The 18,548-nt window shown below is 44.1% G+C and overlaps 1 protein-coding gene across 1 annotated transcript in view; it reads right to left on the bottom strand.

Annotated features, from left to right (window-relative positions):
• The window catches only part of LOC137417486 (ADAMTS-like protein 1), a 466,111-nt gene that overhangs the window by 197,086 nt on the left and 250,477 nt on the right, over positions 1–18,548 (bottom strand). The window contains exons 11-14 of the mRNA XM_078772644.1: positions 16,801–16,939; positions 15,439–15,489; positions 4,663–4,867; positions 301–448 (exon numbers count right to left, since the gene is read on the bottom strand). Of these exons, the coding sequence (XP_078628770.1) occupies positions 301–448; positions 4,663–4,867; positions 15,439–15,489; positions 16,801–16,939 (543 nt within the window). The remainder of the gene's footprint in view (positions 1–300; positions 449–4,662; positions 4,868–15,438; positions 15,490–16,800; positions 16,940–18,548) is intronic.

Below are 18,548 nucleotides of genomic sequence, written 5' to 3'. Positions count from 1 at the left end.
CGTCGTGAGGTCAGTGTTGCATTGCAAAGTCGTTAATGTGTCGCAAGGTCGTTCATGCATCGCAGGGTCGTTGATGCGTCACGAGGTCATTGGTGTGACTTGATGTCCTTTTTGCTGTAATTATGTTAGTATTGTAAGGATGTTATTGTGGTAATGATGTTGGTTTTGTGAAATTGTTCAAGTGTTTTGTGTTTGTTCATGTAATGGAAGGATTTTAGTGCTGTTCATTTGACGAAAGGTCTTTGTTTAAGATCGACATATCAGGTAAAATGGGGTTGTTTGACCCATAACACAGCTCACCACGAGTCTTGTAGCAAGGTGAAGGTGCCAGGCACTCCTCCTTTATATGAGGTTTCATCTTGGGATTGCAACCCCCAGTGTGCTTCCCTCTGTGGTCGAGGCAGAGCACCACTCGATACCGCAAACCTCTTCCACAACTAGCTGTACACTGTGGAACACATGACAATCTGTCACTGCTCCAATAATTTTGAACACCGATTTTACTATGAGATAACCTTTTGCCCCTATTTAAGATAGAGGATTACATACTCGGATAAACACATTTTATCAGTTTCATAAAATATCAAAATTCAGTTTCATCATTAAAAACTAGAGCAATACGACTGTGTCACAAATATGCCTCCATGTAGTCTCTGCCCGTGACAATGGGTAGATGTCCTCGTTCACTGTTCTAAAAATAAACAAGTTTGGTTTAAATCCCTTCAGCTGTTTTGAAGTATCACATTTTTACCACAGGGCAGGTTTCGCATTGATCGGTGAAGCATTTTTGGAGAAGGGATTTTTTTAAATATCGGCTTTCAAGCAAATATGGCTGCCAAACCACGTGCCATATGACACAAAAATGTACACTTTGCATATATAAGGGATCACGTTTGTGAAGTTTCGTGTTGATCGGATAAGGTTCGTTTTTATATTCAAGATGGCTGCCAAACCACATGACCTCCAACGTCATCATTTTCAAACTATATGCAGAAATGGTATCAAATGGCATTTGTAAAATTTCGTATCGATGGGGTAAGTGGTTTCAGAGAAATAATTATTTCATATTTTCCTTCAATATAATATGGCTGCCAAACCATGTGACTTATGATGTCATAAATTTAATATTTCATTACAAATGGGTCAGAGATCATGTGCATGCAATTCCAGATTTTAGGTTAAGGCATTCGATCAAAACATTTTTGGCTGGTATACCACTTCACTGATAATGTCATCATTATCATGCTTTTGTTCCCCATTGGGAGTACTTGACAAGGTGCCAAGTTTCAAATTTTCCCATTCAGCGGTTTCCGAGAAAATTTTTATTATTACGTATTTGCGTTTAATCCAAGATGGCTGCCATACCACGTGACCAATGATGTTGAAATTATCATAAACATTCTGCATGGGTGTAGCTCCTACACTGAACGTGTCGTCTCAATCAGACATGTGGTTGCTGAGAAAAATGAGATTTAGTCAATATGGACGGACGTACGGACAGACAACCCGATAATATAATGTCTCTGGCCACCTTCGGGGGCGGAGGCATAAAATTTTGTTTCGACTCCAGGTCATATATGAGACTCATCCCAAAGTTACGTCACTCCACCTCCATAAGGCCAAGTAAAAAAAAAAAAACCTTTCTCGTCCCCGCCCGCTTCCTTTTTGGTCGCCGCGTACTTTTATTTACTATTTAATACTATTTTTTTTTTAATATATACTTGTTTTTATAAAAATCGTTTTGCGAAGAAACTCTGTCTAAAACTTGCAGTTTCCGGGCGTTTGCTGATCGTATCTTGTGCATTGATGATCTGAACTATTATGGATCCCGCCCTCTAACGGAACTTCCTGGTTAATACATGCTTGGCTTAACGCAGATACTTTGTGCTAAAGACGGTCAATTCTCGCAGCGGTTGTGCACTGGGCAAGTGCAATTTACGTGTAAAAATCTTGCATTTCATACTTTTAATGGTACAAATTTGAGTAGGGAATATGACGATATTCGTGTGTGTAAGCATACGTTCGTATGTTAAAACATATATTTATTTGCTAATTTGGAAATGAAATTGCAGGCCTTTCGGTAACAATCAACACTGGCATGTTTCACATTACATTGGACAAACTATAGAGTCTTTAAGTCAGCCACAGTGGTCATTCAATTCATGGCAGCTATCTTGGAAAAAAATAGCAAAAAAAATGAAAATAGTAAATAGTAAGGGCCTCCCTCCTCCTTTTTTCAAAAAAGTCCGGACGAGAAACTTTTTTTTTTTTTTACTTGGCCTAATATACAGAGCAACAATGACAAACTTCATTCACATTGCAATATTCTACAAATTCTACAACCTCTTCAATGCAGTTTGTGCAGTGATCAAATAACCTTTTTGATCCCAGTACCGAAACCTTCCGTCTGAAGCGAAATTCTGAAGCATCTGAACTTTAAAATAGCTGTCCACCACCATCTCTTATCTTCCCCCATCCAAAACCTTGATCTTTTCTACCCCTGTTAATTCACCCCAGATTCACTTTTTTGAAATACCGACTTCTTTCCTGGAAGTCCCTTCCCCTCCTCCCACTCCCCCCCCCCCCCTTTCCCACACCTCCTCCCCCCAAGCCCTCTCCCTCCCACAGATCTCCTGATGTCCCTACTCTCCATCTTGTTCTCCCGCTCCCTTTATCATATGTTTTATGTTTTATGTGTCAGTTTGTCTTTTTGTGATCAATGTGAACTCTTCCACGAGCCTCGATCTTGTATACAAAACAAAACAAAACAAAAAAATATTCACACACATGGATGTGGCAGTTTTATCCTCTTCATAGACTCGATCAACCTCTCTTCGGCATCACCATTAATTTAATAAGAATTCAGTTTTTTTTTTCTTATAATGAGTTGGAAGATTAAGCAAAATAAAAAAAATAGAAAAGGAAGAGAAGGCAGGAATGTAGGGAATGTAGCATTCTACTTGTTGTTGTTTCGTATGCAGCCTGTGGCTACTGGTTGCATCATTTCTGGAAGTGTGCTCCTCATGCAGCACCCCTGTTATCAGTAAGCTGGCACTCATTTTGCTGACCTCAGAAGGATGACAGTTTGAATCAACCCACCTGGTGTTGTTTCAAGGGCGCGACAGGGACTCAAACCCAAGACCCTAAGATCTTATGTCAGCCACCTTAACCATTAAGCCAACACCAGGCCTTAATTCTATTGATGTTTGTTCTTTTGGCATCTTGTTTCAACTCAGATGACCCTACGGCTGCAATAACACGTTAAACGTTTTGAAATGTAGAAAGCAATCATAACAAATTGAAGATATTTATGGTCCGCAGTAACTTGTATGGTAAAGTAGAAACAAGGATGACTTTTTAGGGTTATTATGGAGGTTTATGTCACATGCAACCACCTTCTTAAAAACATCTCTGGATCTTTGATAAAATACGAACACTTTCGTATGCGAATTGCTCAAAACCACCTGTCTGTTGGCAGATTCACCAATTGTTGTAAAACCAGGGTAAAATAATGGAATGCTCTGAAAGTACCGAAAGCGTAAAGGCAAATCCTGGTCATTGTACAGAAAGTACGTTTGATATCGTGCAAAGACCATGGGAAGAGGTCTATCCATTGCCACCCTTCATTACGACCTGTGCCCTGATCTCCATCACCAGTGAGTCGATTGGCATATTTATTGCAGGTAAACAAATATGGTTTTCATTTCATTATTGTATTTGTACACCCATCGTAGTCGTGCATTTCAAAAAGTCCAAAAACAAAGAACGGTTTCAAATGGTGCCATTTGTATCCAGATGAATGGTCTCCATGAGACCATATTCAAATTGCTCGATACAAATTGATGATTTTTTTAATTGGTAAGAATCAACGGTAGATGTTGACTGTTATCGCACAATTTTTAAAATTGCAAAAAATTAGTTATCTGTAGTTGATGGGGAAAGGAGACTCTGAAGTACAATTGCCTCGACATCAAAAGACAAATTGTACGAGTTTACCAATAGGAGGGTTTATCATACTAAAATACGCCATTTCTGTCTGTCTGTCTGATGAATTTTTGACGCCAATACATTCTGTCGTTACTTATCCAATCTCAACCAAAGTTGACAGGATGACCAAGGGTTACACAATGAAGGTTGTAGCGCATTCATTTGCCCCCCCCCCCCTCTCCAAGGGGGTTTTTCTCCCCCCGAGCGAGTTTGCCCGCCATTGCCATCAATGGGGTTGCACATTGAGGTGTATAGAAATGTTTAATTAGCTTTATCGTGGCGTTTTTCCAAAGACACTTTTCATAACAAAATCAATGATAATCGCATTTTATTAATGTTATTACAAAACAATATGAATACTAATAATGTGCCTGCTCGAATGCTTAAACCACTTGGCGATCTCTTCACAAGAAACTTGGTAAATGAACACACACCCAATGTTCTTGAGACCCGCCCATAGATCGACTGTAATCTATATACCCCAAAAAGGAATGACCCTTCCTGCCCCTCCCGGAGTCTGCGGGTGTACAAGTCTCCTCAAATGTCCGTTAAGTATGTCTGCAATGTTTCTGACAAAGTCACTTCGTTTTACTACTTATGAAGCAAACACAATCCTTCCTAAATATACATGGCTTCAAAGATGTCGGCCCAAGGGTTCTCCTGCATCAAACTCACCGGTGACCATTCTTGCGCGAGCCACTTTGGGCAGCCAAACAGGTTGCAGGGCCTAGAGTGGCTTGGCTTTGAGACGTACATGCACTTCCACTCATCTGCGGGCAAGAATGCACCATGTACATCCTCTTCAACGCAAGCCACGCTGCGACTCTGCATTCCACCTCCACATGAGCTGGAGCATGCAGTCCAGGGTCCACCATCCCATCTGCAGCACAACGGTCAACAAAGCCTCAACCCTCGCCACGAGAGGCCTGTTCAGAGCCAATCATTCATTATTTATTGCACCTTTTCATGAAAACGTCCATGTATAGTCAGAGGCGAGCAGGAATAAATTCTTCACAAAACAAAAACACCTTTTCACATCAAATTGAGGCGGCCAAGACTAGCAGATAGTATGGTAGAGAATGCTCAACTTCAGAGGACATTTTAAACTAGCTGTCTTTTTATATAAATGTTAAGGCTCATAGAAAAGTAGAAACCAGGAAGAGTACAAACCAGGAACCAGGAAGAGATGTTGAGGGCTCAACAGAAAGGAAATAGGCAGTGAAGAACAAACATAACCAACACAGCATGGCAAGAAGGGTGGTAGGTAGATTGAGGGCAAAGGGTCAGTGGGTGTAGAAAAGCTCAAAAGTAGAAATGGGAGAGATAAAGAGGTGCCGACTAGTTGCAGTCAGTTCAACAAATAGAGCTAAGATCAGAAGACAACACACTTGGAAAGACAGTTCCACATGGAAGAAAAAAGGGGATTGAATGAATGGAGGTGTGTGTTAACTTTAATTTGGAGAAGGTAACAAGGTAAGGGTTTCTGATTGAACACATGTGATCTGGAGAAATGGGGGGGGGGGGGGGGGATTAGCATGGTTTGGGCAGAGGTGAGAGGACTGGAGGAAAAGACCAGCAGGGATATTGTAAAACATTGCAAGGCCACAAACCCATCTGCAAGTGAGCAAGAAGCAGGAACAAGAAGTCTTGTTTACTCATTCTTGCTTATGGACATTGAATATCCCATATTATATCTCGCAAAAGGTATTTATTTAATCAGGTATCCGAACCAAATTCAATACTACCTGGAGGATATCAGTCGAACGTGATGTTTGAATACTTTGCGTCATTTGTACTCTTCCTGGTCTCCCTCGTATATTACCACCATAGCAGGCGCTATGCATCGTACGAGATTAGAGAATGTTACCAATATCGAGAATAGGATGAATTCAATGAAAGGAACTGCTCTGTTAAGTATGCCATTTAAACCTCAAATGTATATTTTTGTATTAAGTCAAAATGACAACAAGAAAGAGCAATCAGAGATTGCAAACACTCGCCAGGATGTATTTTCAGTGGTTTTTAAAGGCTTTTGTGTTAAAACAAATATGGCGGCCGAACCTCGTGACCGATGACGTCAACATTATTTGTTTTCTAAACTAATTTATTCCTTGATGATGCTCAACAAACTTCATCTTGATCGGATGAAGTTTTGTACTTGTCGAATTATGATGTCATAATGGAGGCGCCTATGACATCATCATTAGCATATTTTATTCCCCAATGGAGAGTTCTTTACAATAAGCCATGTCTCAAATTTTTATATTCAGCACTTTCGGAGATATAGAGGTGTAAAAGTTTTTCGGCTTTTCCAAGATGGCGGCAGAACCACGTGACCGATGACGTCATCACTTTTTTTTTTTTCTCCACCAGTTTATGCCGACATGTCGCTCAAGAAATTGCATCTTGATTCGATGAAGTTTTGTACTTGTCGAATTATCGAATTATGACGTCATAATGGAGGCCTTGGGCCGAGAGAGTTAAAAATTGGGCACAGTCTATTCTCGGGCAAGACAAATATGTGTGTAAAGTTTGGCGATTCTATGTGCAACGGTGTAGACGTAGTACTGCGCACAAACAGACAGACAAACAGACAGACAGACAGACAAACAGACAGACAGACAAACAGACAGACAGACAAACCAACCAACATACTTGCCAGAATCTTTTCCGGCAAGTAACATACGGACTCAAATGCAACTCTCCTCAGGCGAGGGTAATAAAGAAAATCTCAAGTCTACATCTGCACTCATGAGAATTTCAAATCTTTGCTAGACTAAATTCAGACATTTACATCATTATAAATAACGTTCGGGCATCAAATTTTAGGAGAACATTTCAGAAGATTAATTGTAGTTTAATTTTACACTTAAAAAAACCTCCTGCTTTTGCGAAGAATTATTTCGTATACATAATCGAGGCTCATGGAAGAGTTGGTACTAGTACACTGAACGGATCAGGACGCAACAGGACAAAAGGAACAGCAGAGAGAGAGGGGAAACACCATCAGCATAGTTGAAGGCCAAGATCGAGGCATACTGGGACAAACAATGGGTGTGGGGATGAATGGGAGCAGGAGAGGATGCATGGGGATGAAGAATATGGACACAGAAGAAAAAAACACCTTTAGAGGCCATTTTTCCCTGCAGAGCAGGCATTGGCCTTTTTTGGGCACCGTGGTCCCCTTTTTGAAGCAAAGTTTTATGGCCGGAAGCCCTTCCTGCTGCCAACCCTGTTAGTCATCTTTTGCGACACACAGAGAATTACCAGTGAACTGGTACTCAATTTGCCGACCTCGGAAGGATGACAGGCTGAGTCAACCCCCCGGGCGTTAATTCAGAGATCGACCGGGATTCGAATCCAGGATCCGAGGATCCCAAGCCAGTACCCTAACCGCTAAGCCAGCACCCTAACCGCTAAGAGCCGGCACCCTAACCTCTAAGCAAGCACCCTAACCGCTAAGCCGGCACCCTAACCGCTAAGCCGGCACCCTAACCGCTAAGCCGGCACCCTAACCACTAAGCCGGCACCCTAACCGCTAAGCCGGCACCCTAACCGCTAAGCCGGCACCCTAACCGCTAAGCCAACACCCTAACCGCTAAGCCAGCACCCTAACTGCTAAGCCAACACCATAACCGCTAAGCCAACACCAGGCTTGAGATGGAAACAGAAGGAAAATAAAATTTCATTCAAGTTCCAGGTCGAGTTGTTTACCCAGAAATTAACGCAAAACTTGTTCAACAATTTCACATTTGGACGTCTCAGAGCAAAGGGCAATTTAAACCAAATCACATTATAGATACAACTAGAAAAATCTGAATATATATGTTGTTGCGGATCTCAACGTCGGCCTTCCCCCTTATCAAGGGGGGATTAATCCCCTTGTCGTTTATCTAGCCGACGCAATCCAGGGCTATGACGTTCCTTCCGGTCAGCGCTGAATAGGGTGGTAGGCCGAATTGTTCCTATTACCTAATTACCAGCGCCTCCCAGGAAGCAAGGAAATAACCCCGCCCGAACCACGGTTGTAGTGGAAACGCCGAGCGATAGCGAGCCGTGATCCGGGCCGTTAACAGGTACTAAACCCGATCCGAGCGGTTGTAATCGTGCCACGCTTACCCAATGGAAGAAATCACTAATACGGTCTTATTAAGAAGAAAGGAAGAACAGATTGGTTTATCAACACAATGTACAGTGAAGAAGAAGAAGCAGATTACACAGTGCAGCCTTAAGGACAGTCTTAACCTATCCCCTGGACAAACGGGCCCGCACACACAAGCACACTCACACGGCGATGTAGATGGTCAGGGTTGAAGGTCCAGGGATGGCGTCCACAGCTCGTCCTCCGGGTCCCCGACTCGTACCGCGAAGAAGATGGTAGGACAGACGGCAGGCGTTCCCCGCGTGTCGTTGGCGCGGCCCGGACAATTATCGGTGAAAAGGTATGCTAGGCTGGCGGTTACTTCGCGGCTCAGCTGCGTATGTAATAAACGAACCGGCGCTATATGCGCTCCAACAGTTCAAATGGAGAAGCGCCTCTCCCAATCGTCCTCTTTGGTAAAGCGCGTATACCCTCCAGTCCTTTCGCACGGGAGTCCTCTTTACCTCTTGATACCAGCGCTTTTGCATAAGTCCTCTTTACTTCTTGATACCAGCGCTTTTGCATAAGTCCTCTATCATGCCAATGCTTGGCTTCCCTCACGAGTCCTTTCGCAAAAGCGCAATTCCTTTACGGTCAGTCCTTTGTAATGCGCAAATCGTGCCAGTCCTGTTACAAAGCCCCTCGCTCATCAGTTCTCTCGATAAAGCGCATCAGTCCTGGACAGTCCTCACAATACCAATCCTTGGCTTCAGTCCTGTGGAAGGGCTTTGCGTGCGCGTTTATATAGTGCCGCCCAGCAAACCCTCTCGAATTTTCCAGCCGCGCACTACCACGCCCCTCGCGCCATTTCACCCGAGCCCTGGTTGGTTGGTGGCTCTTACCGGCTCCGCCCTTGACGTGCTGCTTGACGTGGCCACACACCGACCTCATGCTCCTCCCCCTTTTCAGGCCTACCTCGTGGCATTTGGCTAGTTTGAGCATCCTAATGCGAGGGCAATAGCAAAAATGGGGCGCGGACTGGATGCTGCCCAACGAGGTATATTTGGAGGGTGGGCCGCAAAATGAATGGGACCTACTCTTATTTATTTCTTTACACAATGCAGGTATCACTATTGGGAATGGCCTTATTCTACACATATACAATGACATAACTAATGTTCTAAGGTGGCCTACATGTTGCATGTGGACTAACTATGGGGGCAAACCTTTAACCTTTATTAATCAATATGTACATTCAATATGTACATCAATATGTAGGATCCCTGGTGTTGGGCTAGTGGCTAGGGTGCCGGCTTAGGATCCTAGGATCCTGGGTTTGAATCTCGGTCGATCGCCGAATTAATGCCAGGGGGGTTGACTCAGCCTGTCATCCTTCCGAGGTCGGCTAATTGAGTACCAGTTCACTGGTAATTCCCTGTTTGTCGTTGAAGGCGGCAAAAAGGGTTGGCGTCAGGAAGGGCATCCGGCCGTAAAACATTGCTTCAAAAAGGGGACCAAAAAACAACAACTACCACGGTCCCCGAAAAGGCCAACCCCCGCTTTGCGGGGAAAAATGGCCTCTAAACGGTGGTTTTTTTTTAAAATCAATATGTACATTCACCTGGTGTTGGGCTAGCGGCTAGGGTGCCAGCTTAGGATCCTCGGATCCTGGGTTCGAATCCTGGTCGATCGCTGAATTAACGCCAGGGGGGTTGACTCAGCCTGTCATCCTTCCGAGGTCGGCTAATTGAGTACCAGTTCACTGGTAATTCCCTATTTGTCGTAAAAGGCGACAAAAAGGGTTGGCGGCAGGAAGGGCATCCGGCCGTAAAACATTGCTTCAAAAAGGGGACCAACAAAAACAACAACAACCATGGTGCCCGAAAAAGGCCAACCCCCGCTTTGCGGGGAAAAATGGCCTCTAAAGGTTGTTTTTTTTTTTAATCAATATGTACATTCTCAGAACCGCAACAATATATATATATATATATATCTCAATCTCTGCTCAAAATAAAGAAATAAAAACCTCCGTGACACAGGCAGTTCCAGAAAGACCAATAACTTGTGAATCATTTCACAGTAACTCAAGTCGGTTATGAAGAGTTCGACCTCGGCGAAGCAGAGGATCTCCTCTTCCGTACAACACACTTGCCGGCCGCGGATGGAGCGAGCGCATTGTAGCGCTTGGCAGATCAATGTGCCGGGGACTGCAAGAAGCAGGTAACAGTATCTACGGAAAGAGAATTGTTTGTTTTCCACTGATAAAAACCAGAGATTGCAGGAAGCCATCATTGCCAAGAAACCTTCCGAGCAAGCAACGAGATTCCTCCAGCCGTGCCAAAGAACGCATCCGCACAAAGGCTCGGGTCTTCACGGACCACAGGTTGTCGGGGGTGTTTTGGTCTTTGAGCCGCCGCAGTGAGAGCACAAATCTTTGGCGTAAAACTTCCCAGGGGCTACCACCTCCGCACACTGGAAGGAACTTCAAAAGGTGTTTATCGTGCCTCTCAGCAAACGCATCTCATGCTCCACTGCCAAGGGTCACCACATGTAGTGAAGACCGTCAAAAAACTAAAGCGGCTTCCTACGTCTTCATGGTGCCTTTTATTGCCTTTATATTTTCCATTTCATGTAATAGTTTTGTGACCTCTCCCGAGACCACACAGTGGCTATATAAATGGGAGAACTCAGGCCTTTTTGTAGACACTATTCCACAAATAAGTTCCTGATGTTCAACCTTATTGATGCAAATCTATATCATTAAAACGTTTATTTCTGAAGTTTGTAATCGGAACTTCTCTTCAGCTATTGCTCCTGTCGCCCTAAGATATGTGTGATACTATGTAGTTATGACTAACCCTTCCATATAAGCATAACTGTCTCCAAATGTCTATAAGTGTGGAATAAAAGCTGAAAATCAGTGAAAAGTTTTGAATAACCTGCGCCATTTTGTTTTACGCACAGTGAGACGCTGCACTTGATACCGAGGAGAAGAAGAAGACGTCCCAATGTGTGCCGGACGCGCAGCGACTCGAGAAGCATGGTACGCCTTTTAATACAAATATAAATGTGATCATAAATGAAAGCGATATTCAGGAGAACCGCCAGAATGAATGTTGGTGCCAACTGACACAATTATTTTGAAAGGAAGCGGAAAGGAAGAGGAAGGGCAAGTTAGCTTGTATGAACATAAACACTATTTATGCCCGTGATTTTCACGGGTTACCGCTAGTTTGCATTATAAGGACGTCTGGACAGGCTAAACGTAATAATCCGACATCGGTTTTGATCCCAAAGTAATTACCCTCGCAAGAGGAGAGGGTATTGCATTTGGGTCCGTTTGTCTGTCTGTTTGTCTGTTTGTTTGTTTGTCTGTTTGTCCGCACAGAATAAATATGATTTTCTCGGCAACCGTTGGTCCGATTGACAGAAAATTTCCACCATAGGTGCAACAAAACCTGCATAATTTTTAAATTATAATTATGACGTCAGAGGTCACGCGGTATAGGCGCCATCTTGGAAAAACCGAAAAACTTTGCACCCCTATATCTCCTAAAGCGCTGCAGAGAAAAAATTGAGACATGGCTCATTGTAAAGAACTCCCCATGGGGAATAAAATATGTTAATGATGATGTCATAGGTGCCTCCATTATGACGTCATAATTCGACAAGTACAAAACTTCATCCGATCAAGATTAAGTTTCTTGACGGTCATCTAGGGATAAATTCGTGGAGGGAAAAGAAAATTATGATCTCATAGGTCAGGTGGTTCGGCCGCCATCTTGGAAAAACCGAAAAACTTTGCACCTCTATATCACCGAAAGCGCTGCATGGAAAAAATTGAGACATGGCTCATTGTAAAGAACTCTCCATGGGGAATAAAATATGCTAATGATGATGTCATAGGAGCCTCCATTATGACATCATAATTCGCCAAGTACAAAACTTCAACCAATCAAGATGAAATTTATTGAGCATCATCTAGGGATAAATTGGTGGAGAAAAAATAAATAAATGATGACGTCATCGGTCACGTGGTTCGGTCGCCATATTTGTTTTTAACACAAAAGCCTTAAAAACCACTGAAAACACATCCTGCCGAGGGTCTGCAATCTCTGATTGCTCTTTTCTTGTTTAAAGCTTGTAACAACATGCATTTTACAACAACATGCATTTTAAGGCCATGTTCCCTGCTAGAGCGGGGGTTAGCCTTGCGGTCCCCATGACAATCTTCTCCATTTTGCCCTATTTTCTGCATCTCTCCTTGTTAACCCCCTTGCCCGCATTTCTTCTTCCACCATCTTTAGCCAAGTCTTTCTCGGTCTTCCCCGTCCTCTACTTCCTTCTACATTAACTTCCATCACTCTTCTCAACCAGTCACTTTCATCCTTCCTCAATACATGACCAAACCATCTCAACCTGTTCCTCTTCACAGCATCAATCACAGGCAATATTCCCATCATCTTTCGCAATTCATCATTTGTCTTCCTCTCTCTCAACAATACTCCGCACATCCATCGAACCATTCGCATTTCCACCCTTTCCAGCCTTCGTTGCTGCTCTACATTCATTACCCATGTCTCGCTCCCATAAATCATAACACTTCTCACACATGCAGCATACACCTTTCCCTTCAGCTTCAGCGACACTCTCCTCCTCATCAGCACGCCACTCAGTTCCCGAAACTTCTTCCATGCACATCTCACTCGAGCAACCGTTGCCGAGTCTGATCCACCTTCTCCATTCAGCATGTCTCCGAGGTAGCAAAATGTTTTCACACCTTCCAGCTTCACGCCGTCTCCAAGATCCAACTCAGCATTTCCTCCATCTGCAGCTCCCTCTGTGCACACCTTACATTTGAATGTAGCTGCCACACTGGTTAATGACCCTCTCAGACCACTACATTTTTGATGAACCCACTCAGCACACATTGTACATTTAATGGAGTTCACTCCGACACCCTTCCTGCACACAGCACACGGCCACTTCCCAGTTCTTTCCACCTCACCACATGCTTTACCACTTGCCATCACCTTTGTCTTTCCGATATTCACCTTCAGACCTTTTGTCTCCATACATTCCTTCCACTTGTTCATCTTTTCCTTCAGTCCATCCATACTTTCCGCAATCAACACCAGATCATCTGCATACAACAACTCCCACGGTAAACCCTCCTTTACGGTCTGAGCCAGCACCTCCATCACAGCTACAAATAGTAGTGGACTTAGTACCAACCCCTGATGCACTCCCACCTTCACCTCAAACTCACCACTGTTCCCATCCTTCGTCCTTACAGCTGTGCGTGCTCTTTTGTACATTGCCATCACTACTCTGATCAACCATTCCTCCACTCCTAACTTCCTCAATGCCCATGTCAATACTTTGCGTGGAACCCTATCGAATGCTTTCTCCAGATCAACAAACCCAAAAAACAACTTCTTCCTCTTATCCATGTACTTCTCCTGCAACTGCCTCACAATGAAAAGCGCATCTGTCGTTCCTCTTCCTGGCATAAATCCAAACTGCATTTCGTCGATCTTCACTTTCTTCCTTATCCTCCTCTCCAACACCCTTTCCAATACCTTCATTCCATGCTCCAATAACTTTATCGCTCGGTACGAGCCACACTCCAGAGGGTCACCTTTCCCCTTGTATAGAGGGACGAGGGAACTCAGTTCCCAATCCACTGGAATGCGGCCTTCTTTCACCACCAGATTACAGATCTCTGTCATTCTCTTCACACCCCAACTTCCTGCTGCCTTCAACATATCTCCCACAACTCCCGTCGGCCCTCCTGCTTTTCCACTCTTCATTGCTTTTATCGCTTCCTCAACTTCCTTCTCAGTTATCTTCTCTGCCGGTCCTAAAACTGGGTTACTCTCTATGTTGCCATCCCATTCATTCTCTGTATTCAACAGCATTTCCATATATCTTTTCCATCTTCCTTTAATTCCATCTGGGTCGACAACGATTTGTCCCACTTCATCCTTCAAGCAACTCACCCCAATCACATCACACCTCTCTTTCGCTATGTGCTTTGCAATCCTGAATACTGCTTTCTGACCCTCTTCCGAATCCAAGCGTTCTCCGAACATTTTCCTACATGCCTCCTGCGCCTTTGCTACCTCTTTCTTTGCAGCCTTCCTGGCTGCCTTATAACTTTCATGCTCTGCTGTTTCTGCTCCCGTACCCTTCGCCTTCTGCCACTCTTTGAACTTCTTCCTCTTCTCGTCAATCCTCTTTCCAACCTCAACATCCCACCACCATGTTTCCGAGTGCCTCGGTGGTCCTTTTGTCCATCCACATACCTCACCAACGGCTCCCAACAGACTAGCTTTCATTGACATCCAACCACTTTCAAGCTCAACCACATCATCCTCTACCCCACTCAGCCTCTCTTTTAATGCCTCCCTTACTGTCACCTCTTTCAACCTCCACACCTTCATTCTCGGTTGGTACTTCACCCGCCGAGCTCTCCTCGCACCTTTCACCCTTATGTCGCAGACAACCAAGTGGTGCTGTGAAACAGCCTCCTCCCCCGGGATCACCTTTGTGTCCCGGAGGTGCCCCCTATCTCGCCGACGCACCATCAGGTAGTCAACGGTTGTCGTCGACCCACCTGACGTGTATGTAACAAGCTTATTGTCCTCTTTCTGGAACTGAGTATTACAAATCAACAAATCAGCTCCATCAGCAAACTCCAAAATCCTTTCACATTCTCCATTTCTCACACCATATCCGTAACCCCCATGAACTCCCTCAAAACCATCCATACTCCTTCCCACATGTCCATTCAGGTCTCCTCCCACCACAACAACTTCCTCATCTTTCACGTTTTCCATCAGCTTCTCTATCGCACACCAGAACTTGTCCTTCTCTTCATCGCTTCGACCAACCTGCGGAGCATATCCCGAGATGACGTTCACCAAGAGCTTTCCAATCATCATTTTCACCATCATCAACCTATCACTCACTCTAGTCACACTCACCACACTGTCTACAAACTCCTCAGAAAACAGGACACCAACACCATTCACACCCTCTGGGCACCCTTGCCACACAAACTTGTATTTCTGTCCCTGCCTACCGTTCACCATTCTCACACCACTTCCCTTCCATCTCGTCTCTTGCACACAACATATGTCCACTCTTCTTCTGACCAATACTTCCACCACTTCTCCTGATCTCCCTGTCATTGTCCACACAACGTGTTTAAAGCTTGTAAACCATCGAAAAAGCAAATCGCCATTATTGCAAAAGTGACGAGGCCTTGTAAGATAATAAAGGCAAATAAAAATAAAATCCTGATTCAAAACGCTTATCAAAAATTTAAAAAAACAAAATCGGGAACAGCTCATTCCTCTGCTTACCTGGGAAGAGGTTGGTAGTGATCATACGACATGACATGCTTGAAACCATCACTGGAACACAAAGCAAAGCATGCTGGGAAACGTTTGCCGATGGGTTTGCATAGCATCACAAGCCTTATGATTCACAAAACACAGGCCCCAAACTTTCCACAAAATGTATTGTTTTTAATTCTCAACAATGACGTACACAAGGCTTGCTAAGCAATATGTGACTTTCAAAACTATTTATGAATGCTAAATGAGGCCTTTTACACATGCGCTGGGTGTGCGTTCGCAGTGATTCGGTTATGCTCGCCGGGCACTTTCCACTTGCCTTTGCTAGCATAAAATGATCGTCTTTTGAACATAATTTGCAGCATTTAATGAAATAGTGGCAATTTAAAACCCACCCATGCGTGGAGAAAGCAGCCAACAAGTTACATGCAGGTGTGCGCAGGCGCACACACACACACACACACACACACACACACACACACACACACACACACACACACACACAAACAAACACACACACACACACACACACACACACATATTTACACACAAAGGTGGATACTTTGATGCCTGGGAGGGCTCTGTTCCACCATCTGAAACCCACATATGCAGATGCAGATATAACAACCAACGCCACACTCACACACACACACACATAACACACACACACACACACACACACACACACACACACACACACACACACACACACACACACACACACAACTGAACCCAATTGCAATAGATGCAAAAATTGAGTGCAAGTTCTGTCGTGGCCCCACAACCAAACAAATAATATATTTATAACATCCCTCGCAGCTCCCTCCTCCTGACATTCACAAGCCCCAAATGCGTCCTTCCCAGCGGTGTTTAGAAGCATCTAATCCAGACAATCCATTCACTGGCAGCGATGCGTTTGGGGTTTGTGTAACACATGCCTGCCCTCTCGGGCCTTGCACGAACCCACATGGTCTGGAGTTTGTGTTATGAGCAGCTGCCTGTTTGGTTAGCTGAGAAAGTTCTCCAAGTCTTTCGTTGTGCAGGGGCACAGTCCTTTCTCTCAGGTACTTTTCCAAGTATTTTATTTATTTTAGGAGCTTTGTGAGCCATTTCAGGTTACAATCCTTATTCCGAACACAAAATATATTTGATTTATTTTAGGAGCTTCGTGAACCATTTCAGGTAACAATCCTTATCCCGAACACAAAATATATTTTATTTCAGCCCGCGCTTGGCAGTTTCATAGGATTTCTGCGCATGCGCACCCAGCATTCTGGGGCGGATTTGGAAGGCCGTGTTTAATCTCATAACTGTGTTGTATGAATCAAAATGGCCGAAAGCAAAATAAACTTTTGCGCAGCTGCTCACCTGGCAGGGCAAGGCTCGGGACTGCATTCACGGAGTCGTGGTTTTGGTTTCTTGTTCTCTGGATGGTAGTAGCAGTAGTGATCGGCTGCGGTACGGCCCGTACGGGTGTCCATGCATTCCGCCGAGGTCAGCTGATACCCTACATGCCAACGTGGGTAAATCACCGAAGGTGAACACAAGAAGGGTTTGCAAAATCACTTTCTTTAACAATTAATGTTCCAATTTCAATCCTATTACTTGGACTCAAGGCCAAAAACATCCTCCATTTTTTTTTGTGTACAAGATCGAGGCTCGTGTAAGAGCTAACATTAATCACAAAAAGACAAACCGACACATAAAACATAAAACATATGATAAAGGGAGTGGGAGACAAGATGGAGAGCAGGGACATCGGGAGATCTGTGGGAGGGTGAGGGCTTGGGGGAGTTGGCACGGGAAGGGGAGTGGGTGAGGGAGGTAAAAAAAACACATGGACACTGCTAGGACTTCCAGGAAAGAAGTCGGTATTTCAAAAAGGTAGATCTGGAGTGAGTTAACGGGGGTAGAAAAGATCAAGGTTTTGGATGGGGGAAGATAAGAGATTGTGGTGAACAGCTGTTTTAAAGACCTGGAGGGAGGCGTGTGATTGAAGAGAGTGAGGGAGTTTAATCTGAAGTTTCCATCTGAAGCTTTTGTCAGAAAGATTTGAAGGTAGAGAACAATCAAAGTTGGAATTGCTTTTGATATAATACGTACAGGTTTCCAGTCATATTCAACACATTGGATAAAATATTCATGCATCAATCATAACTATAATGCTTTGATTATTATTCGTTCATGGTTGCCCTGGGTAGCTGAAGATGGTTGTTCATCTGTGAAGTAACAGGTGAACAACCTGGAAATGTGCATTTGTTTTTAGTGTAGGAACTGCTAAAGCAGACGACAACCACACTCCGAGATAGCAAGCGCTGTGACTCGGTGTACAAAGGTATCCAAGAATACCACTCCACCTGCTACCTGCAGCCCAGGCAGGAAGTTGTCATTTGTTTCAAGGTGCCGGTGATGACTCGTTTTCGAGAAAAACCGTTGGGATCTTGACCGTCCACCAACGAATGATTGTAGACGGGTCGTCCGGCTTAACGTCCATCCGATGGATGGATGGGTCAGTATAAAACACCAGGGTGGTAGTTTACAGCTGGGTAGGGATTCAAACACAGACCAGACAGCTGGGAGCCCAGTGCACATACCTCTAGGCTATTGTACAGGCCCGCTTGTATTACATTACCGTGAGAATATCATAGTTATCCACAATATAATAAATCATAACGTTTTCAGTCGCTTCAATATTTAAATATTTCAAATGTGAATAATTAATGAACAATGACCTTGGAAGCATTTTCCTGGAATTTTTATTATTATTTTGTATACAAGACCGAGGCTCGTGTAAGAGCTAACATTAATGACAAACAAGCGTTACGCCTCGGTCCCCCGTCGGTGAAGTGATGCGAGTTGACAAAGTGGAGGACGCAAGGCGGCCATCTTGGATTTTGACGTGCCGACCCAATTTTCAACAGCCTTCTTCCTTATGCCTCGATACACCCACACACCGGATTGGAAGTTGGTACTTCGCTTATTTTTCAAGATATTCCGCTCACAAGGTTCAGACATACATGGCGGCGGCCATCTTGGATTTTGACGTGGCGACCCAATTTTCAATAGCCTTCTTCCTTATGCGTAGATACACCCACACACCAGACTAGAAGTTGGTA

Source organism: Myxine glutinosa, chromosome 2, assembly GCF_964187855.1.
Source record: "Myxine glutinosa chromosome 2, kmMyxGlut1.1, whole genome shotgun sequence".
Classification (NCBI taxonomy): Eukaryota; Metazoa; Chordata; class Myxini; order Myxiniformes; family Myxinidae; genus Myxine; species Myxine glutinosa.
This window is presented reverse-complemented; position numbering and strand designations above follow the sequence as displayed.